We start from the raw sequence: 23,932 nt of genomic DNA, 5'->3' as shown, positions 1-23,932 counted from the left end.
ATCCCACATGCCGCGGAGCGGCTGGGCCCGTGAGCCATGGCTGCTGGGCCTGCGCGTCCGGAGCCTGTGCTCCGCAACAAAAACAAAAACAAAAAAAAGGGAGGAAGTCAGTAAAACATCATTCCCCCAGTGCAACATTTTCTGAGAGATCTGCTGCTTTGCTTTAAGCCTCTGAGTTCTAGTTGTGCTAGTTCAGAATAAAAATAATAACAATACGCGTGTTCTTGTTTTTCCTGAGGCTGTTATCACGGCTGCAGAGGAAATGCAGCTGGCAGAGCTTTCTGAGTCGTGAGGGCCCGGCCTGGGTGTTCCCACCACTTCCTCTTCCCTCATCTCACAGCTCACGGCTGCGCTTTCAAGGGCAGTTCTTGAGCTGAGTTTTCAGATCACATTTTGCTGAAAACCTACAAGCTATGTCCTCCATGTATTCATACGCCTGGGACGCTTTCTTCTACCTTCTCCATTCAGCCCGCAATGTGGCAGCTCTAAAAAGGGAAACAAAGAAGTCACGAGTGCCCGCGACCCCGGAGGACACAGGACATGGCCATTCCTCCTGCCCAGCGGGCAGCGGGGCGGTAAGTCCGAGTGTGTGGGGACTGTGTTCTGTGTGTGATGTGTATTTGTGTGTGTGTCGTGTTTGAGAGTGTGTAGTGGGGATGGTGTGGGTAGTGTGTTTCTGTGTATGTACGTGTTGTGTATATCTCTTTGTGTGTAGGTGAGTGTATGCGTGTTTTCTGTGTGTGTTATGTTTGTGTGTTGTAGGTATGTTTATACGTCTGTGAGTATATGTGTGTGAGTGGTGTGTGTGTCATGTTCGTGTTTGTGTGTTGTGTTTGTGAATATATATGTTCATGTGTGTTGTGTAGGTATGTGTGCGTTCGTACTTTTGTGAGTGTATGTGTGTAAGTAGTGTGTGTGTGTGTGTGTGTGCACGTGTGTCTGAGGTACAGTAAGAGGGGCCAGGGCTAAGAAGTCGGGAGAAACTTGTACCCTTTGTGCTCTGCCTGGAATTCACTGCTTACTCCTGGGCAAGACGCTTCTGTGAGTTTCACTGCTTTCCTGAGAAACCTCACAAAGGTGACATATCTACTCTGTGTTGGAGACAAACACTGTGGCACGTGGCACACGTGTGATGCCCTGTCAGGCAGGGTGTAGGCCGAGGCGGCCAGGGGCCGGGCAGACACGCTGTCTGGGCGCGAGGGTGGAGTGCAGGGTCTGCCTCACCCCCCTGCCCTGGTCCCGGTCCGGCCTGTATCTTCTTCTTACCACCCTTCTCTCTAGAGGAGGAAGGAGGTTTCCTGGGTGAAGGGCTACCTCCGTTTCCATCACCTGGCCTGGTCACTCTCCCTGGAAAGTCACCAAACCTCCTGGGCTGGGTCCACTCTCAGCTGGCACGTTAGAGCTGACATCACTGAACCCCCAGTCCTGCGGCCACAGCCCCGCAGGTCCCCGGCCAACCCCTGGGATCTGGCGAGGCCTGAGGTGTTGGGCCAGGTGAGCAGAGAGCCTTAGCCCCCCAGGGATGCTGTGGAGACGGGTAAAGCTATGTCTATGGACGCTTCCCCGGAGTTACCATCCCCTTCAACTCAGCCTCCATCTGGAGAATGTCATCTGACTGTGACTGTCTCTGAGTGTCCTACACATTCCAGAAAAGCAGTCATGGGGCCACACGGTTCCCTCCCCATCCCACAGAGAATACCAAGCAGATACAACATGATGGGCTCCTGAAACGGAACCGTGTTGGTCTGCGGGGTGGCACGGATTGAAGGCAGGATATGCTGCTCACTCCTCAGAATGATGCGAGCTCCTGGGTGGGTGACATGGCCCTCCTTTGCAAAGAGGATTAGGAATCGCTCTACAGAAGGTCAAAAAATGTGTTGGAATCTTCTACAGGGAAGAGATGTCACGAACGTGTAGTTGTGGCCCAGCATTCACACCTCCAGGGACACTGAGGCCCAGGCAGTGTGACCACCTAGTAGCTGGCCTGGGGAGGAGCTCCGAGTCCCCCGGGCCCCCAGCAGGACCGGGACTGGGCCCCACGTGGAGAGGGAGCCTGTCCGAGCCTGCCGTCCTCCTCACCACCCAGCTCTTGGCCTCTGCGGCCCTTGCTGCCAGGCTCTCCCCACAGATCATTCTAGCTCCAAGAGCCCCGCACCAGCCCCTCCAGCAACTTCCTGCTCACGTCCCCCAAGCACGCTGGCCACTGCTCCCAGGACAGTATCTGTCAGGATGCATCCCTGATCCTTTCTCTCCATCACAGAATCACCCCAAATGGGGACCACAGTGCAGGGGGAGAAAGGAGGAAACAGGGTCCCTAAAGGATGTAGAGGGTGTCTTAGCACCCCCCCTCACTCCGTCTGTCCCCCCCAAACCAATGCAAACAACTTCCTTTTGGCAAGAGAAAGGCAAAAGTCAGGTGCCTCTTAAAACTCGGTGGAAAAATCAGTAAGACCTATGATTATTTTTTTAGGAGGAAGAAGAATATGATGAACTCATTCTCCCGGAGAATCGCGAGGAAGGGCTGTCTCAGGATCCTACGCAAGGTGGGTCAGGAGGTAAAACATCTTTCCAGCAGACATGAACTTGAGAGAGGCATGGCCGGGGAAACTGTGAGGTGCAGGGGGCACGCTGGGAAAGGCAGCAGGAGTTCCTCCTGTCAGAGATTTGTCCACCCGGCGGCCATGGAAGGGCGTTTGGGGTGGGCCTCTCTTCAACACGGCCAGATAGGAGGGAAAGGCCCCTGATGGGCGCAGTGCGCCGAAGGGGTGAGGGACAGCACCAATGGCCCCTTCACTGAGGCTCAGGAGGGATGTGCTGAGTGGGTGTGAAAAATGACTCGCCCCAGGCCTCCACGTGGGCATCTTGCTGGCTCAAGTGTGAGAGCTCTCAGGGTCACGAGGGCTGCAAAGCACTAGTGAACAAGCAGGATGCACTCAGGTGCCCCCAGGACCGGGCTCCGTCTTCCCAAGGGACTCCCTCCCCACAAAAGCTGTTGCATCAGGGTCAGGGGCTTAACTTTCATGGGCTCAACTTCACCATCTAGCCTGAGGAAACAGAATTTAGGAATATAGGGATGCCGGCAATCTATCCACTTTCCTGGCCAGAAGAATTGATTTGTGATTCATCATGCATTTCAACACGATGGATTTTTTTTTTACTATATGAACTTCAGTGACCTGAGCCATTGAGAGAAAGCCATATTAATAAGCTGCATAGGAAAATTACAATACAAGTGCTGACACCTGATTTCCCCCTTTTTTGCAGCAATCGAGATTAAGCATTACTTTAAAAATCTGGCTTTAAAGTCCAATGATGTGGGCACCTCCAGGCTTGCCCAGACAGGAGACCCCTGTCTCCCTCCAGCTTCGCATTGGAGGGTGGAGATGAACACTGCACCTTCCCTGCTTCTGTGGAACTCCCACCCATTCACTCAAATTCCTTTCAAGCCACCTGAGGGAAGCTGGAGGGAGCCAATATCATCCAGTCAAAACTGGTCGGTGGGTCAGCCAGCCAAGGGAGAAAGGCAGCAGAAACACGTTGCTGGGAGATTTGGAAGGAGGCGGTGCCAATCCTATTTTCAGGAGGCCAGGGCTCTGTCACTGAGACACATCAATGTCTTCAATGTGGAACAGACTTGGAAGCCGGCTGGGGTTTGGCTCTTCTCTATGTGCTCTGGCTCCTGGGACCTGCCAGGCCACGAGAAGGGAATTCCCTTCCTGCCCTCCAGCTCCGGTCATTTCTAAAAAATCTGGACATTGGGTTTCTAAGTGTTAGATTGGCATGACAAAGCTTCTCTCAGCTGATGGCTCTGACGTTCTGCTGGGTGAGAATGTCCAGCCCCAGCTCCAAGGATGTAGCTTAAGAATGTGACCCCAGTGTGCCGTGGAGCTGGGGGTCGGGCTGAAAAGAACCCACCCTCACAACACTCCTTGCTGGGTAAACTAAAGGTAACGTGACGTGGTCGATGACGTCAGGGAGAGGACCGACACAGAGGCTGCATGCTTTCAATTTCACCACTCTTCCTGAGAAGGGTCTCCAATCAGAGGTACTCGAGGAAGCTCAGGGTCCCAGTTCATGATGGGGAGATTCCCACATAGGTGACCCTGAGAAGAAGTTTCAAAACCTAAACATAAAATGTAGCTTTCTACCATATGATCCAGCAATTCCTCTTCTGGGAATATAGCCCAAAGAATTGAAACAGATATTGAACATATGTGCACTAAGGTTCATAGCAGCATTATTCACAATAGCAAAAAGGTGGAAACAACACCAAAGTATATATATATATATATAGATAGATAGATATAGATATAGATATAGAGATATAGAGATATAGATATAGATATAGATATATAAATATAGATAGATATATAGATAGATATATATAGATATGGTCTACATCTACAGTGGAATATTATTCAGCCTTAAAAAGAAGGGAAATTCTGACACATGCTACAATGTCGATGAACCTTGAAAACATTATGCTAAGTGAAATAAGCCAGACACAATAGGGCAAAAAATATTGCCTGATTCCACTTATATGAGGTCCCTAGAATAGTCAAACACATAGAGACAGAAAGAATAGGGTTATCAGGCGTTAGGGGGAGGGAGGAATGGGGCGTTAGCGTTCAACAGGGACAGGGTTTCAGTTTGGGAAGATGGAAAATTCTTGAGCTGCACAGCGGTGATGATTGCACAACAATATGAAGCTACTTAATGCTACACCTAAAAATGGTAAATTTCATGTTATGTATATTCTCCCATAATTTTTTTCTAAAAGTTACAAAAAGAGAGAGGGAAGTAAGAACGTGAGCCTAGGGCGTGTCTCAGATGCTGATGCCGGTCTTCCCTTCTCCTGCCCCACCCCCACCCTGGACATTCTGCCCCTGGTGAGGCTAAAGTGGGTGGATGGGCTCTAACCCCGGTCTCCCACCTTCTCTTGATGCTTCCAGGGCTGAGGGAGGATGAAGGGACCCCGCAGAGGCTGAGGCTCATCCTGGTGGGAAAACCTGGAAGCGGGAAAAGCGCAACAGGAAACAGCATCCTCGGCCGGAGAGTGTTCGAGTCCAAGGTCAGCGCTCGGCCCGTGACCAAGGCCTTCCAGCGGGGGCGCCGAGCGTGGGCGGGGAAGGAGCTCGAGGTCATCGACACCCCCGACATCCTGTCCCTGGGGGCGGCGCCGCAAGGGACCGCTCGGGGCGCCTGCGAAGCCTTGGCCTTCTCCTCGCCGGGGCCCCACGCGGTGCTCCTGGTGACGCAGCTGGGCCGCTTCACCGAGGAAGATCAAGAGGGGGTCAGGCGCCTCCAGGAGCTCTTCGGGGCGGGCATCCTGGCCCGCACCATCCTGGTGTTCACGCGGAAGGAAGACCTGGACGGCGGCTCCCTGGGGGAGTACCTGCGAGAGACCGACAACCGGGAGCTCGCCAGGCTGGACGTCGTCTGTGAGCGGCGACACTGTGGCTTCAACAACAGGGCGCAGGGGGCGGAGCAAGAGGCCCAGCTGAAGGAGCTCATGGAACACATCGAAGGCGTCCTGTGGGAACACGAAGGCCGTTATTACAGCCACCAGGCTTACCGTCAGTCCCAGCGCGACGTCCTGCTCCAGGGAAAGCCGGCGGGGTGGGTCCCCCAGGGCCAGGGCTCCGAGGAAGGGCTCAGTGAGGAGTCCTGGTGGCAGGGACTGTGTCGCATCCGGAAGGAATCTGGGCACACTGGCACACAGCTCCTGGGGAGGCCGCCCATCTGAGACGCGCTGGATTTCACGGAGCCACGGCTGCTTCCGGCCAGCCTCCCTCGGCCCCGGAGTCTGGCTTCCAGCCCCTCACTTGCTCTCTCCGTCCCACAAGTCACTGACCCTCCCAGTGTCCAGGGCAGGGTCTGGGGTGGCGAGCGGTGTGCGGGCTCCTGAGTTCCCAGGTCCTTCATCACACCTTCCAGGACACGCGGGCCCTCCCTCCCCTGTGCCCCTCCATCCTCACGTCTCCTTGGCATTCCGAGTCTGCAATAGAACACCGATAGGACCACAGCTTCCTGCGGGCAGGCGCGTGCCTCGTTCGTCCATGTAACTCCCAGAGCATCCTGGCCACTGGAGTCACCGCTTAAACGTCGATGTAGCAAATCAGTGTGGGATGTCGACCGGGTGCCTCTGCATCTCTTGGGCTGTGTCCTTGCCCGCTAAGGGGGCAGGCATGATGACTTTTAAGGCCCTGCGCCATGTGGGGCAGGACAGGCACTGGGCTGGGGAGGAGAAAGCAAGTAGAAACGGGAGGGGTCGAAGGCGCAGCCCTTTTATTCACTCTTGAAAGAGGCCACCCAATTGCAGCAAAGGAGCCCTGTGGGAACCTCTTGGTGGGATGATGAGCAGAGCGGGGCAGGGGTATCCAGGGGGCCAGGTCTGGTCAAGAAGTGGAGCCTAGACCTGGCTGCAGGGCATGGAGGCCCCCGGAGGTGCCAAGTGGGCTTGGGCACAGTGGAGCACTTCCCTGAGGCAGACTCGGACTAGGGAGGTCACACACCTGTTATTGCCCCTTGTGGTGTCTGCCGTCCGGCCGTCCGGCCGTAGAGAACAGAGGCGATGTTCAGCCCCGCCTCTGCTTCACCTGCAACCACTTCCCTTCTCCCTTGAGAGTGGGGAGAAAGTGTGGGTGGGGTGTGTCTTGGTGTGTAGGTGGGTCCCCAGCAAGGTATTCTGGTGCATAGAATGGGGGGAGACAGAGAAGAAAGGGAAGCTGCAAAGAAAGGAAGCAGGTGAATGATGTAAGACGTCCCAGGGAGCAGCCTGCTGGGCTGATGGGGAGAGCCCCGCAACACGCGGCTGTCATCTTCTCCAGATGCAGCGGACTCCTAAGAAAGCTTAAGCGTTTCTTTTGCTAAAAGATTCAGACAAGTGTCTCGAGGCAGAACAGAGACTTATGTTGGTGACGCTTAAGATAGCCTTTGTGCCAGACCGTTTATTAAGTAGGTGATCCGTGTCCCGCTGAACTGGAACGCAACATTTATCATATGTTAATTTTTCATATTTCCTAAGATATCTGTCAGGATTTTCGATTCTGTTCTTGTTTTCTGACTTTTCTACTCCTGCATGAATAAAACATGGATTTGATTAGAGTGGCTTTGATTATAATGTGACACACCGATTTCCTCCCCAGTCTCCATTTTTGTATTTCCTTTGTTATTTTCAGGCATGTATTCTTCTGTGTGAAAGTTCAAATCGCTTTGTTTAATTTTCATAAAAGAATCTTGTTGGGATTCCAGTTGGAATTGTCTTACATTTATGTATTAAATTTGGGAGGATTGGAAGTAAGATAAGTCAGAGAAAGACAAGTACTGTGTAATATATATCACTTATATGTGGAATCTAAAATGTCAAACCTGTTTAAAGAAAGAGCAGAACGGTGGTTACCAGGAGGTAGGGGCACAGGGGATAAGACTGGTGGTATTTAAGGATACAAACTTGTAACAAGCACTGAATAAGCCATAGAGATCTAAGGTACAGTATATTGAATGTAGACAGTAACATTGTACTCTAGGTATGTGGTGTGATGAATATTGTTACAACAGCAGCCATACACCCTGCACACCTTAAATTTACACAATGTTAAAAGAAAATCTTTCAGTTACATTAAAAATCTAAAACATAAAAAAATTGGGAGAATTGGTAAATGCCTCCAGGATAAGTGAATTAAGGCCATCTTGTTTCTAAGTGAATAGACTCATGACTTCAGAGCTATTGAAGTAAAAGCTAAAATCATTTGCATTTCCTTTAGGAGAAGATGATAAATTTCTTTAATTTAGGTACTTTTGTTTGAACTCTGCTGGCTTGATTGATTTCATAATGGAAAATACAAGCACTTGACCAAATGACACCCATCCAGTGACTCTAAATGGCGCGTCACTCAAAACGCGTCATTCATTAAAAATTCTAAAGGAATTGTTTAAAATTATATCGAATATGGGGTTTTCTCTCCTTTATTACTAAAAACCAGGGAAGATACCTCCCACGACTTTTCAGAAGGAGGGATAGATGTTGCTTCATGCCTTCACTCCCTCAGCATCAGAGAACGGGGAAGGCATGTGTCAGTAGGTTCTGGAAACTCCATGGTCTCTGTCCCAATAGGAAAGAAGTGGTGTGGGTGAGGGTGGGGGCAGGGGGAGGAGAGAGGGTTGTCTTGGCCAAGGCTGTGACAATAGTGAACTTTGGAATTCATTATTCTCAAAAAATATCTCTGCACTGGAGCAAAGCATGAAAAACACAGATCTGGAGAATCCGAAGTGCCCAGTGAGCGCGTGGGCTGCTTCCTCCTGGGTGGGTCAAAGCAGCGGCTAAAAACCCCAGGGAAGGTTTCCCCTCCCAAGCCTCCCGTAATGACATTCATACACTATGTAGAAAATTCAAAATAATGAGAATTTCTAAACAACTGTTAGAAGATACTGAGAAGTGACTAAATACAGGGAGACACTATAAGGAACTTGACACTTAACATAAGGGGCCATGCAGCTGCCCCCCCCTTTTTTTTTTTTTGCGGTACGTGGGCCTCTCACTGCTGTGGCCTCTCCCGTTGCGGGGCACAGGCTCCGGACACGCAGGCTCAGCGGCCGTGGCTCACGGGCCCAGCCGCTCTGCGGCACGTGGGATCTTCCCGGACCGGGGCACGAACCCGTGTCCCCTGCATCGGCAGGCGGACTCAACCACTGCGCCACCAGGGAAGCCCGAGCTGCCACTTTTATGTGGCTTTTCCCCCGAGAGCACTTCCCCATCCTGCTGACCCAGGGATATCGCTCAAGCAGAAATTCACAGTGACCTGAGAGTAAGAGAATTGAGTTTGGGGGCAGCCAGAGAGGGTAGAAATTGATGGAGAACTCCCAAAGGAGCCACACAGGGGGTTGGGTGGGAGCATTAGAAATTCTTCATATAAACTCCCTTCAAGTCTTTGGCTGACCCATGAACGGCAGTCTCTAAAGGGTCCAGGGGAAACTTTTTTTGGAAGGCTGAAAGAGCTAGTTAGAGATTTCAGCAGTTGCCCTCAGCAGCAAAGACAAAATTTGAGATTCCTGTCCACCAAGTATTCCACTGAAATACCAACGGGAGTAAAATCACATCAGGACTAAGGGATGTGCCCTAAAAGAGCAAAATTGGAATAGCTCCTTGCTAATGACGTCGACAACCAAGCTTTCCCAGGTTCAAAGGGATCTGCCAGTAATTTAAGCGCCTGCTAGAGCAAACACAGTACTCTTCAGAAGAGCATAATAATCTCCAGAGTCCCTACAACATACTATCGACAATATCCTGTAAACTATTAAAAATTCTTCTTTTCTAACATAAGGATAGAAAGCTATAAAATTTCCCTCTACACGTTTATCTACATCTCACAAATTTTTGTGTATTCTGTTTTCACTATGACTCAGTTTATAATATTTTGCATATCCTTTGTGATCTCTTTTTTCACTCATGGATTATTTAGGAGTATATGTTTAATTTCCAAATATTTGAGTATTTTCTAGAAATCGCAATATCCAATATGGTAGCCACCAGCCATATGTGGTTATTGAGCACTTGAAATGTAGCTGGTGTACCTGAGAAATTGAATTTTAACTTTTATTTCATGATAATTTGTTTTAATTTAAATTCAAACACTGAAGCACTGTAAAATATTTTACCATGAAGCACAGCTTTGTTGTTTGGGTAGAAATACACTTCACTCTAACTGTTGTATCACATATTATTGCTGTATTGCAATGTAAATTTTGGCCACATTTATTGTTTCTAGTATGAGAACATATGTACATCATTGATCTAGTCAATGTCAGAAGATTGATATCCTTTGAATAATCTTCCTAATGCAGTGATGTAATACTTTGATTTGAATACTTTGTGTAGGCAGCATGAGTTATAGTGATACCTGTCTACATTGTAGTAGATAATGACCATTAAATTTAAATACGGTTTATTATTTTATTTATAATAGGGTTAAGTCAAATCTTGATTTAAAAATAAGTATGGACAATATTTAAACTTTAAAATGAAGGCATGATATTGATGCAGAATGAATGGAGATGACTAAACAGGTAGTAAAACTGGAACAGGAGAGAGAAAAAGAGACTGGAAGATGTGTTTATAACATTCACAGTGGCAACTGCAATTTGCTGCAGTGTAGCAAAGCCAAAAAAAAAAAAAAAAAAAAAAGCTGTTAGAGACCTTTTCAGCAAACACATACAGGATTTGATAAAATGTTTCCTCTCAACCATTAAAAACAGACTTGACAAAACTAGTAACTGAAGCCAGAATTAAATGTCCAACAAAAACCTCTAGACAACTTTTAATAGGCTCTGAGCTTGTAACTTGGGCCAGGTATAAAACAGTTTGGATTACTGCATGAAAAAGAAAAACACTTTTAGTTGGAGAGATGGTGAAAAAAACTTATTACTTTGGTTATGGAAAGTTTTATTGCAAATTTTTAAAGAAAAGACTAAAAATTCTAAAGTATGCAAAACACAAAAGACCTTCCATCAAGGCACCAAACAATTGCCCAGAGAAGGCAAGACTTGTAAAATAATATCAAAGATGAATTGATTTAAGGTTTGAAAAATTGCAAGTCTCTTTCTTTAGAGTTATATGAAAGTGTGACTTAAGACATGATCCGAATGATACTTTGAGTATGTCTTAAAGTCGTCCTATGTCTAGGAAAAGATGTAAACTCAGGGGAAAAAAAATCAAATTAGGGGTATAGATATTTTTACATCTTTCAAACCTGTCAGGGGAGAATTTTAATAGATACTTGGCACAAATTGCTCATGATGGAAGCACATGCAATAATCTCCAGTCTCACACTTGTACTCCACACCCCAGAATTCCTGGACCATGCTCTTCTCCGCTTCTGGATCCTGCCTTTATTTTGCCTTGACTCTTTCCAGTAATATTTCATCTCTCTCCACTTATACAGAGTATTCGATTAGGAAAACTGAAGCCAGCCAATCTAGGTATTAAAAGTAGGATGAACTTTTTGTTTTTCCTTCTAAAATGGTAAAAAAAAAAAATTTAAGTTGCCTTTAGATACATTAGATTGGTGAGTGTATGACTTTCATCCATATCTTTCTTTTTCTTTTCTTTTTTTCATCTTTATTGGAGTATAACTGTTTTACAATGTTGGGTTGGTTTCTGCTGTACAACAAAGTGAATCAGCTACATGTATACATATATCCCCGTATCCCCGCCCTCTTGCATCTCCCTCCCACCCTCCCTATCCCACCCCTCTAGGTGGTCACAAAGCATCGAGATGATCTCTCTGTGCTCTGCAGCAGCTTCCCACTAGCTAGCTATTTTACATTTGGTAGTGTGTATATGTCCATGCTAAAAGTTGGATGAACTTTTAATCCAAGGAATGAAAGGCTTGCCAAGGCCTGGGAGCGAGGTGGTGTGCTGAACTGGGTGATTTTCAGCAGCCATGAGCTGTGAAACACACCGCTGTCTCCCGTAGTCTATTTGCAATGGTTGCCATGGTGCTCCTTCTCCAACAAGTTCCAAATCTTGTGGGAGTGCTTCTCATTGGCAGACTCTAACCTGGACCTGTAGGGAAAGGGATGATAAGGAATGCTGGCCCAGGCTCCTTCCCTGAGATGCAGAGAACCCAGGAAGAATCAATGGTGCCACGTTTACAGCATTCAGCACAGCTGAATAATTCAGATGGAAGGATTCACCTTATATCTGACCTTAAGGAAAGCTTTCCTACCTCATCTACGACATCAAAGAGGAGTTACACCTATTTGATGCTGGGTATGCCTGGGACAAAGTATTAAAATATTATCTTGAATTTTCATTTCAACATGTACTGCCTCAGTAGTGGGTGGCAGCTAACTCTTCCTGTTCACTCCTGTGTACCAACTTGCTGGCATACATGAGGCCCTCACTAAATATTTTTTCACCCTACCCCTTGGAGAGTTGGTGAAACTTGGCTCAAGCTACATTTCCACAGCATGGAGAGCCCAGAATCTTTCTTGTTCTTTCTGGGAATTTCCTGAGCTCACTTCTTTATGCTTCCCTCTACTTTCTCAGTCGTGTACTACTGTTCTCTATTTGACCCAATTTCATGAAAACTCAAAATTCACTTCTTTAGCTGGTTTCCACAATAACCATGTATACTAAGCATTTTGTACACTTTGGTATCTTTCCTAGAGATTTTGAAACTCATGGGGAGGGTCCCACAGGCAGCAGTGTGCGTTATTACATCAAGTCGACTGCCCTCCCTCTAGCTTGGAAAGAGGAAGTGCTAGGCCCTCCAGAACCCAGGAGGGAGAAACTCTGGAGTGACACTTCATAAATGATCTCCCTCTCACGAAAGGCAGAGGGATTGATCTGTTTGGGGATGTTGAAATGTTAGGAGAGCCATCAGACCCATTAGACCACTTCCTGCTCTGAGTTTTACTTTTCAAAAACAGGAAACAAACGGCCCTCTCAACCTTTTGACCTGCTGTGATCAGATATGACCAACACTTTTGGTTCCTTGCTTCATCCTATAAGCAGACCAAAAAAGTCCTCTTTCTGATGGTCCAGAGGAGTCTTGCTTTTTGGGTTTCACCTTCTCAGACTATGACTCTTTTGCTGTCAGGTGGCCCCATTATGTGAAACTAGCTCTCTTCCATTTCAGGGAAAAGAAGGAAGACTCCTAACTTTGGTTTTTCATCCCTGCTCTGGTCTCCACTTCATCTTTACTAGGGAGTCCTAGAATTCTGGTAACAAGATGGTATTTAGCTTTATTTGATTCAGTTCTTTGTGTGGATAGTTTTCCTGCAGAATCCTGGAGGGGAGAAGGGACTTTGGCTCCCTGGCTCTAGCTGGTAACATTTGGAGCAGGGGAAATGCCTTGAAAATTATTGAAGTGACTTTCCCCTTTTTTTCAAGCACAGGATATTTGCTCCAGTGTAATCACTCTCAAAGTATATTCCTGGACCAGCGAGATCGGCAACGCCAGGGAACTTGTTAGGAATGCAGATTCTCAGGTCTACTGACTCAGAAACTTTGTACGTTAAGTCTTCCAGGCGACTCTGATGCATGCTAATGCTCCACAAAATACAGAAAAAACCTGAATAATCAGATTTTAATATTTTTATTATCATTATTATTATTTTTTTTTTTTTGCGGTACGCGGGCCTCTCACCGTTGTGGCCTCTCCCGTTGCGGAGCACAGGCTCCGGACGTGCAGGCTCAGCGGCCATGGCTCACGGGCCCAGCCGCTCTGCGGCATGTGGGATCTTCCTGGACCGGGGCACGAACCTGTGTCCCCTGTATCGGCAGGCGGACTCTCAACCACTGCGCCACCAGGGAAGCCCAGATTTTAATATTTTAAAAAATACTAATAGGATTTTGTCGAAAGATGACAGCCTTGTCAACCTGGATGTTTTCTCTAGAATGGATGGTCTATATTCTATCACTTCTCCAATTTGCATAAAAAGGTTTAGACACTAAGCAATAACATTTTACAAGGTAGAAGTCCAGCTAATAAGAGATGAGAACAGCTCCTCTTCTTATAGGGGAAAGGAAACAGGAAGGCAGAGGAATCAAGCAATCAGATATGTGTCCTAAATTTTGTCTCTCCAAGTTCAGGAAACAAGAGGTATATTAGACAGTTAAGTTCTGGTCGCTTCTTGAGCTAGGATCTGGGGAGCACCCTCTGAGAAAAACCTTTTAAACATGGATGTCACCCTATGTGGTCCTCGTCTCAAGGATGGAAACACTTTCCATTTCTATGTGGTTTAGCTGCTCCCCGGTACTTTCTAGCATTTGATTCTTTGTAGTTTATCCAAAGTTTATCTGTAGGATATTTAGTATGTTACAAGCCTCTCTCCTTTTGGAACCAGACTCAAGTTCTGAGGTTGTATTTTCTTGTCCTTTCCTTGGTTTGTGTGTAGAATGAACAAGAGTTTAGGATTATAGGAAAGTCTGGTTGGGAATTGGCAAAGGAATTCACCATGGGGGTGGGAGTGAGGTTACTCTAGAGCCAGGTGTAGAGCAAACTCGCCCCAGCTGCAGCTGGCACGTGCTGCTATTCATCTGCTTACTAGCATTTACCCCTCCTGTTCACTAACAAAACTACAATTTTGCTTATAACTGCAACATACCCGTGTGAAATACTGAATTGCACAGTGTTTCTTGCAGCTGGGGTGACCATATGACCAAGAGGTAGTAGCAGAAGCCCTGTGGACATTTCTGGGTTGCCTTTGCTTTTGTAATAGAAGTGCGATTCTGTCTTCCTTCTTGTGTCTGTGTTCTTTCCACCTGCAATTCAGACATGAGGCTGAAGGTGAAGCAGCCATCTTACCACTTTGAGGACAAAAGTTACTTGCAAGTAATGGTGGAGAAAAAAATCAAGTTCTTTGGGTAGTTACATGGGCCGTAAACTCCTTGTTGTATCACAATTGAACCCTTTGTTAAGCTACTTTGGTGAAATTCTTTTCCATGCAACCAGACATAGCCTCCAGCTTATATTCCAGGGCTGAATGAGCGTCACTGCTGGACCAGCCACAGAGATTTTAGACCATCAGGAGCTGTGGTGAAGTCAGCCAGGAGACCCTCAAAGGGCACTGCCTGGAGTGAGAAATTAATTCACTTGGTGACTTTACACCAGCTTGTGGACTTTCTTGTTGGGGACCAGCAGGGCTGCAGAGGCTTGACAGACATGGGATGTCACCCAACAAGTAGAGGAGACAGGGACTGAGGCTTGGAGACCCCACCTTTCTCCGCAGATCACAATGTCACAGAAGAAACCCGTCCCCCACTGAAGGAAAGAAAAATACGATGGTTGCAGGGAGTCTCTAAGTCACCTAAATGGAGACTGAACACCGTCTAAAGTGGCTCTTTATCAGATCCGATTGGACTGGTTTTTAAACTAGAGTAAACATTTAGTTATATATTTTCCCTAGAAGTAATGGATGGGATCTAGGAAAGAGTATAAAATTACAGACAAATTAAACATGGACATTTTCTATTTGTGTCCTAAATGTAGTATATGTTTAATTTTGCCTCGTAGGCTGTTTCCAGTGAATTCCAAATTGTTCCACAAGAAGCGACTGACTTATATTCTCAGAGGACTTGTTTCCACAAGTTTGTTCAAAGCATTTTTTCTGCAAACGCAACTATTATCTCAAGAGGAATTAAAAATAGAGTTAAAATTTCCATATCTCATTATCCTTTCTCACAAATCCTATATCAGAGATATAATGCTTAAGAAAATGTATGCACTACATAACATAGCCATTGTGTATATGAAGCAAAAACTACAGAAAATGCAAGGAGATATGGATTAACAGGCCCTAATAATATGACTTTAATATAAACTTGTCAGAAAAGACAAATCAAGTAGACAAAAAATAAGTAAGGAGATAGAAGAATAAACATAATGAAGAAAATAGCTCTCTTGGATTTATAGAAAATACATTCTTTTTGCATAATAACAGAGAATACACCCTTTTCCAAATGCACATGGAACATTCACAAATATTGATCATATATTAATATACGTTAGCAAACATCAGTGAGTTCCATGAAGTAGAAATAAAAAAAACAACACTTTCTGATCATGATGAGATAAAACCAGAAATCACATTTGGAAAAAAGTCCTTCCATCGAGAAATGAAAACACCTTGTATTAAACAACTCTTGTTGAAAAGAAAAATACAAACTGAGGCTTTAGAATTTCTTACAGATCATACTAATGAAAATACTAAATGTCAGAAGCTATAGGCTTCATTTAAAGAAGTGATCAGAGTAAAAAGCATTGCACCAAAAACTTCTTCAACTAAGAAAAAGAAGAAAATGAATTAAATTCTCACTTCCAAAAAAGCTAGAAAAAAATACAATAAGGTAAACCAAAGGAAAGTACAAGTATGAAAGACAAAAATTAATGTAATGGAGAAAAAAATACACCTAATTAATAAATCAAAATCCTGGTTTATTGAAAAAATTTAAAATTAACAAACTACTCATTAACTTGTTCAGGAGAAAAAGAGAAAAGGGCACAAATAAAACTTCCAAAATGACAAGAGGAGCAACCATTGAAATTGAAGACAATTTTAAAATTTAAAACCTTTTTGCAAATAAATTTGAAAACCTAAAAGAAATGGATAATTTCCTAGGGAAATGCAGATTACTAAACTTATCTCCATTAGAGAGACAAAATTTATTTTTAAAAATTTTTTAAAGGTTTTTTTTTTGATGTGGACCATTTAAAAAGTCTTTACTAAATTTGTTACAATATTGCTTCTGTTTTATGTTTTGGTTTTTTGGCCCCAATGCATGTGGGATCTTAGCTCCCCAACCAGGGATCAAACCTGCACCCTTTGCATTGGAACATGAAATCTCAACCACTGGACTGCAAGGGAAGTCCCTAGAGAGAGAAAATAAACAGACCAGTGTACATGGAAGAATTAGAGAAAGCTATTAAGGAACCACACCACAAAATAAGCACCAGGAACAGACTGTTATGCATGGAAATTCTTCCAAACCTTTTAAGTCCAGATAGTTCCAGTGCTCTTCAAATTGTTGCAGAGCATCGAAAATGATGAGAAATTTCCTACTTGCTTTTTGAAAACAAATATAACATTGATACCTGCGTCTGATAATGATGGTACAAAAAGATAAAACTATAGAGCGATATCTCTTGTGAATATCAACACAAAAATACTAAATAAAATATTAGCAAATAGGTGCCAACACGTTAAGAATGTGATACATCATGACCAAGAGGGATAGAAAACAGAAATGAAAAATTGGTTCAATATTGGGAAATCTATTCATATCATTCACCATGATAATTCTCATGGATGATTTTTTTAAAGCCTTTAATGAAATTCAACAGCCATTCATGATAAAAACCCTCAAGAAAATAGTGTTTGGGGGATACTTGCTTAACATGATTACACACCCACACGCGTGTGCACACACACACACACAAATACATGTACTACTGTAGTTCAGCAGCTATCTCACTTACCTAATTGGGAAACACTGAAGGCATATCCAGGAAGAAAGCAAGCATACCCACCCACTACTATTCAACATTATAATGGAGGTTTTAGCAAATGCAATTTGACAAGAGCAATCAATTAGGGGCATAAGAATAAGTAAAGGAGAAGTGATATGCTGTGGTATATCCATAAGATGGAATACTAGTCAGCAATAAAGAAGAACAAGCTCTTGGTACACACAACTTGAAGGACTCTCAAAATCATTATGCTAAGTGAATGAAGCCAGTCTCAAAAGGGACTTTGTTTTACTTATCTCTAGATTCTCAGTGTCTCGTAAAAAACCTACCACCAAGTACAAACAACCAATGAATGTTAATAAATAGATGAATAGGTATGAACTCCCAAAAGTCTTGAGAGAAGAGAACATGCTTCATTCTTCTATTGTGTTAATCACAATGCATAGTTTCATCAATCTGTCTGCCTTCTGCCCTGGGAGGCAAATAGGCAAAACTGCTCTCAGGATATGTCACATGGGCTTCTCATTTCCTAACTGCTACTCAAAAGCAAAACCTTTTTCTTTGTCTCATCTACAGCATTAACCCAGAGGCAAGGGTAAGAATAATTGAATGCATTTACACAGAAAATAACCACTGACGTTAGAATTTTCTTCGTATTAAGCCTGTATTTACCTTTTCTTGGGAGGTGTATGTGGTTCTTTGGTTAAATATTTGTTAATAGGAGGTTGTAATACAATAGCACATTAAATTCATATCTCAGAATTTTGACTAAAACGCCAATGATGAAAACAGTAGAGACAGAGATCACCCACCTTCTGCAGAGTGAAACCAAATCTCTCTACTCAGAGTGACTACCTCTAAAGCAGTCATGTGCTTCTTTGCACGGTGCTTCTCATATGCTTGAGCCTTTGCTAACTTTTATTAAGTGTACAGTCTAAACTCCTTTGTGTTTGGGGGAAATCATGGAGAGACATATGCCCTAGTTTGAGCAAAATGGGTTAGGACATGGAGAAGACGATTTTAAGATGACAGAGCAAGGGGAGTTGGCGTAGGTCACGTATGACCACCAGAACACGTTGGTAGAACATGGAAAAGTGTTTTGGGGAAGCTTAGAAATTATTAGGTGAAGAGTACTCAGTAGAAGAGTAGAAAAGGGATAGGCACATAGCTATTTTTATCCATATATTAAAAAGAATTGTTGCAACAGGAAAGCCACAAAGGTCTCAGAAACGTAGGTCACGTGTCATTTCTATCAACACATAACGAATGAAACCAAGGGCAATGTAGTCTTTGACTGTCAGAGGTGTTGAGAATGTGGCTCAAACCTTCCAGGGAAAAGGAGAAGGGGAGAAGTCTAGAGGGTAGACCAAGACTACTTCCAAAATCATCTTGAACTTTTACAAAAGACTATAATTCATCCCTGTGCTCTTAGAAGAAGTAGTGGTAGTATTTTCCAAAAAAAAAAAAAAAAAAAAAAAAGATTCCATTTTGTACAAGTATGAGAGAACAGAAAAGTTTTATTATAACAACAGTAAGCAAACAATTCAACTGGGTGGGACAGCAGTTAGTTTCCCAAGAAAAGGAGAGAACTGGTTATTCAGCAAATTGGTTGGTGTTGGTCAAAGAGTTTCTACAGATACATCTGAATATACCAAACATTGTTCTCTTATCTGTTGAATCTCTATCTTTCACTCTTTCTCGCATTTCACATAGTTGAGTTCTGAAAGATCTATCTTCCAGACAACTCTTTGTTCGTCAATGGGCAGATGATACGGAACAATTTGAGTCCTTCTGTAAAATTGTAAGTAAACAAATTTCCATTCATCTACAAAGAACTCTATAAACATCTCCATCTATAAGCTTAACTAATGCAGAGAATTGATCTTTCTCATAAACTATAAGGTTAAGACGATCACTGTGATCCTGAGGGTAAAATAAGTGAGGCGAAACCACAGGGGGAGATTACCTACCGATCTAGAAAGAATTTAGAGGAGAAACATTTACTAGGGATAAACAGAGAAAGCTTGGGGTCATTTTCTTTGGTCTCCTGCATTCCTTCTCTCGTGTCTCTGAGAAAGAATTCACAATTAGGGAGCATCAATACGCTGTGCTTTGGAGTTTCCCAGATTGAGAGTTTGTCCCTCCTCTGTTAAATCAATCAACATATACCAATCCCCGGCAGTGAACTTCACTCTCCTTAGTCCTGAGAGTCTGAGAGACAGAAAAAACGAGAATGCTCTGACTTATATGGGGCAGGGCCAGCTGAAACTATGCAGGAAGTATAGACACATTTTCATGAAGTTTAATCTTAATGTTTAATCCTTAAACAGAGAGAAAATAAAGGAAACAATCTCCAACAGGCCTAAGATGATTTCAGTTATCCCGCTCTGATTCTCAACTTCATTTCTGGCATTTTGCTGCCTTGTAACACAGAGAGCCTCCCTTTCTGCCAATTCCCTCCTCATTTGCATCACTTGTTTTTGCCGTTCTAGCTCATCCTCCAGCATTCTGATTTTCTCTTCATACTCCTGTCTTATCTGCGCTTTCTGTCTCTCTAGCTCTGCTCTGTAATTTTCTTGTATCACTTGGATTTGTTTCTGAATCTCCTCCTCGGCCTTTTGATACACGTTATTCGTGAAGCATCTGCCTTTGCACTCTGCGACCACGCGCTGGACCAGGACCAGCAGCTGCTCCCTCTGGTTCTCCTGCTCAGCTCCCGTCGCCCTGTTGTTGAACACACAGTAGCGACCTCTGAACTTGTCCATCAGCTCATGAATGATTTTCGGAGCTTCCTTAAAGTAATCATGGAAATCGGTGCCTTCCAGGTCATCTTTCCGGGTGAATAAGAGAATCATGTGTCTCCTAGCTCTCTCTCCAAACATTTTCAGGATCTTTTCCGTGGCTCTGTGGTCTTCCGGTGTGTACCGGCCCAGTGGGGTGACAAGGAGCATAGCATGAGGCCCTGGGGAGGTCAGGGCCAAGCAGCGGGCGATCTCCTTGCAAGTGTCGGCATCCTGTAACTCTGTGTCAAAGATGCCGGGTGTATCCACAACGAGAATTTCCCTCCCCTTCCAGGTGCTCTCTCCTTTCTTACAGGACTTGGTGATGGATACTGCAGAAAAGCCAGAAGGAAACACTTTCTTTCCGAGGATGCTGTTTCCTGTTGCACTTTTTCCTGCCCCAGTCTTACCCACTAAGATAAGTCTCAGTTGTGAATCTCTGGGGTCTTGGTTTCCAAGCCCTGGCACAACAGGAAACAAAAGTCGTAGTGTTAGAAGGAACTTCAACTGTCTCCCCTGCAAGGCTCCTGCCCACCGGTGCCTTTCTCTGTCGCTTGCTAGGGTCCTCTGCGCTCAAGAGATGTCTATAGAAAGCCCTCTGGGCTCGAGTTCCTCTTGCAGTATTTGGGGACTGCCCAGGTACTTTTCAGCATCCCCTTGAGCTTCTTACTGTGACCTTGTGTAGGTAAGTAGCCCACAGAAGAGGAAACAAAATGGTTAAGAAGAGAACTCTGAGCTGCTACTGGTAGCTGTTCTTCCTAAGATAACATAGGAAGTAACACAAAATTGACGTTGCATATTTTACTTCCTAGGAAAGTTCAAAGTTAATATCAGACCAGCAGAGCACAACAACTGAAACCTTAAGTTACATACCAAATCATCTAATAGCTCTCTCTGTATTTGTATTTAGCAAGTCTCTGCATATCTCTTTAATGTGTCTATAAAGTCAAAGTCTGCCCGATTTGTTAGGCATAGACCAGGGAGCAGCGGGAAGACAACCGCCAATCACGTTTGGGAGCCTGTTTTCCCGAGAAGACAGACCCTGCCAGCCAGCCCTTGAATATAAGACTGATTCCTGCATGAGGAATCCTGTGTTATAACTACCTATTTCTGCTTTGAGACAATCCATACATTATCCCGCTTACAACCTTATAGACACTGTTACAAACTCCAATTAGTTTGCAGAGCTATCATCCCCAGTTACCCAGTTCCTCAGGCCAAAAATCTAGGCATCACCCTTGACTCCTCTCTTTCTTCTTCTTTCCATATCCAACCCATCACCGGGTTCTCTTGGCTCCAAATCTGTTCGCTTCTCTCTATTTTGAAGATCATCATACTAGCCCAAGTTACACCCCTATCCATGCCTCAGTAGTCTCCTAACTGGTCTCTCTACTTCCGCTTTGGCCTTTTCAGTCTATTCTGTAAAGTGGAATAATCTTTTAAAAATATCAATCAAACAGAAGAGGGAAATTGCAGAACCTCCCACTCTGGCTTCCACAAAATCCGTAGTTCATCCCCATCTCCCACACACTTTATGGTGAAGCTTTTGCTGATCCCTGGATCCCTAAGGCAGAGTTTCTCACATTTGATAACCAGAATCCTGGGGTGAAAGAAGTAAATTTCCCAAAGCTGAGAACACTGGATACAGGATGGCTAAGATTACGTAAGGAAAAATGTGGATGGGAGTTCAGACTATTATTTAGTTAGCATCACAATGGAAGATTCCAACCTAAGGATATCCTGAGGGCATTGGTTGACCTTAGAGACAGGAAGTAGGAAAATCATGGCTGGCGAGATAAAAAGGCACCAAAGGCCAGTGCCAACACTGCAACAATTGGCCAGTGTTGACAGCAAATGGATGGAAATCTACGATAGATGGCAAACACAGCCATGAAGTATTCCCTCTCTGTACTCATGCCTCTTGGGAATGTGGATTTGCAGCTACTCTCATCAAGATGCTGAGTCCGTTTCTCCAACCCTTGAATCTGACTGGGCCACATGACTTGCTTTGGACAGTAAGATCGTGAAAACAGGATCAAGCAGAGACTCCAAAAGTGCTGACTTATTGTAATTTGCCTTCTCTTTCTGCTTTTCGGAAACTTACAACTGCCCTGGACTAGCGTACTAGATGAGGGACACAGGGGCCTGTTATCCCTGTCCCCCTGATCTGCCCAAGAGCTTGCTGACTACAAGACGTGTCTATGAGGCTACCCAAGATTATCCAGTTGCATCCTGAACCACCAGCCTACCACACACGCATGAGTGAGTCTGGCTGAGATTAGCCAAGTTGATCCAGACCCAAAGACTGCCCAACTGACCCAAAAAACCAAGAGCCAACGAAACAGTTGATGTTTTAGGCTCCTAAACTGTGGGGTGGTTTGCTAACCCAGCAGAAGCTCAAACGATATAATCAATTTCTATGGATAAGGGAATAGAGGCGGGTTATGTGAGGAGTGGAGGGATCAGTCTGTTGAATTTGTTGGTCATAGTGAGGCCACCAGCAGCGGGGAAATTAGGGACCTGAATGAGGAATGAATGACGCCCACGTCCCTCCTTCCCAATCCTCTCTTGAGCTGAAGAGAGGGGCAGAGAAACAACCAGGGAGGCTACAACCCGCTGTTCTGGTGTGTCCACGCTGTAGGAAGTAGCACATAAGAAACCTCACCAAGCCTGGATCAATCCGGATATTCTAACTCTCTTCCTCTTAGCTGTTTAGCTACATCACAAGAAGAAGGCTTAGAGGGTCGAGAGAAATGAGAGAGCAGAGTAAATGAAGGGAAAATGAGAAATGTGGTTGAAAATGGTTTGCTCTTGTGCAGATGGGGACTGACTGACAGGACAGGAGAGACCCAGCCCTCCTCCCCCAAGCCTGGCCTGCCTAGCCCTGAGCAGCCTCTCACCGTGGCTGGTCCTGGAGTTGCTGGGGTAATGGGCCGCCATTGTAGTTTGAACTCCTGGAAATAAATAAAGAAAAATAATTTCAGGGAAATGGAGAGTAAATGGAAACTAGAAATGTCAACCTCATGTAACCAACAGTTTCTTTTTTTTTCATAAACTTGCTTGCTTCTAGGTTTCTCTTCCTCTATTTCCCAATGCTTCTCCATTCTCTGTTTTCAGTCTCACTTTCAGATGGTTCATTTTTCTTTACACAAATGTAAGTGCTTCAGGGTCTTCCTGGGCACTGGTTCTGGGTGCCCTTGCTCACTCTATTCAGTGAATGATTGCTTTGAATGCCATTTATATGTCGCCTGCAGCCTAGACCCTTCTCAGAGTTCCAAACTTTCAAATCCCATTCAACTTCTCCAGTTGGCAATTTTATGGGCATCTCACACAGAACTCAGACAAAATGGAACCCTTGACCTCCATCCCCAGCCTGGTCCCCATTTCAGTAAATGGTACCACCAAGTGGCTCATGCAGAATCTTGGGGTCATCCACAACACTTCTTTCCTCACTTGCTCATCAGTCTGTCACCAAATCCTACTGATTTTACTTCGAAAAGATGCAAAATTCTCCATTTCTCCCCATCTCCATGTCAATCCAACCCACTGTCATTTGACTGTAACGTAATAGGCTCCCAATTGATATTGCATCTTCAATCCCTTCTCCACTCAATAATCAGACAGCTTTTTAAAACTGAAATTTGATTTTTTTTTCCCTTGTTTAAATTCCCTAATGGATTCCTTTCGCTTTTTTATTGTTCAAATCGTTGAAAACCCTCGGAATGGTCCAAAAGGCCCTGCATGATCAATTACTCTCTCTCTCTCTTTCAAAAGGCTTGAACCATACTGGCCTCCTCAATGTCCCCCGAATCCTCTAAGCTCCCTCCAGCTCCTAGACCCTTGGGGAATATTTCCCCCTCCCTGGAGCACTCCCACACCCATCCAATGCCCAGCTCATTTCTGCTCATCCCTGAGGCCTCAGTGTTCTGTTATTTCTCCAGAGAGGGTTTCTCCATCCCCATCACCAACCAACAAGTTAGCTCTGGTGTGGAGTTTGTGCTAGCCACACTCCAAGGGTTTCTAGAGAATACGTACCACAATAGGAAGTTGTTCGTCTGATTTTTTTACTGTCTCCTCGTAGACTGTAAACTTTGTGATGGTGAACCGTCTGTGTCTTGTCTGCCCCGTTATTCCCTAGGGACAAGCACAATGTTGGACAAAGCATGGATCTCAATAAGT

At 44.8% G+C, this 23,932-nt stretch overlaps 2 protein-coding genes across 2 annotated transcripts; one reads left to right on the top strand and one right to left on the bottom strand.

Moving 5' to 3' along the window:
* Positions 1 to 413: 413 nt before the first annotated feature.
* On the top strand, positions 414 to 5,746 carry GIMAP6 (GTPase, IMAP family member 6; the record flags this gene model as incomplete). The annotated part of the gene is made up of 3 exons (XM_079711882.1): positions 414 to 575; positions 2,471 to 2,555; positions 4,953 to 5,746. 3 exons carry the CDS (start codon positions 414 to 416, stop codon positions 5,744 to 5,746), a joined length of 1,041 nt encoding a protein of 346 aa, XP_079568008.1.
* Positions 5,747 to 19,288: 13,542 nt separating this feature from the next.
* GIMAP4 (GTPase, IMAP family member 4) lies at positions 19,289 to 22,693 on the bottom strand (the record flags this gene model as incomplete). The annotated part of the gene is made up of 2 exons (XM_079711881.1): positions 19,289 to 20,214; positions 22,654 to 22,693. 2 exons carry the CDS (start codon positions 22,691 to 22,693, stop codon positions 19,289 to 19,291), a joined length of 966 nt encoding a protein of 321 aa, XP_079568007.1.
* Between the last annotated feature and the right edge of the window lie 1,239 nt (positions 22,694 to 23,932).

This window comes from Hyperoodon ampullatus (assembly GCF_949752795.1).
Source record: "Hyperoodon ampullatus genome assembly, chromosome: 9".
Taxonomy (NCBI): Eukaryota; Metazoa; Chordata; class Mammalia; order Artiodactyla; family Ziphiidae; genus Hyperoodon; species Hyperoodon ampullatus.
Note: the sequence above shows the minus strand (reverse complement) of the source record. Positions and strands in the feature narration are given on the sequence as shown.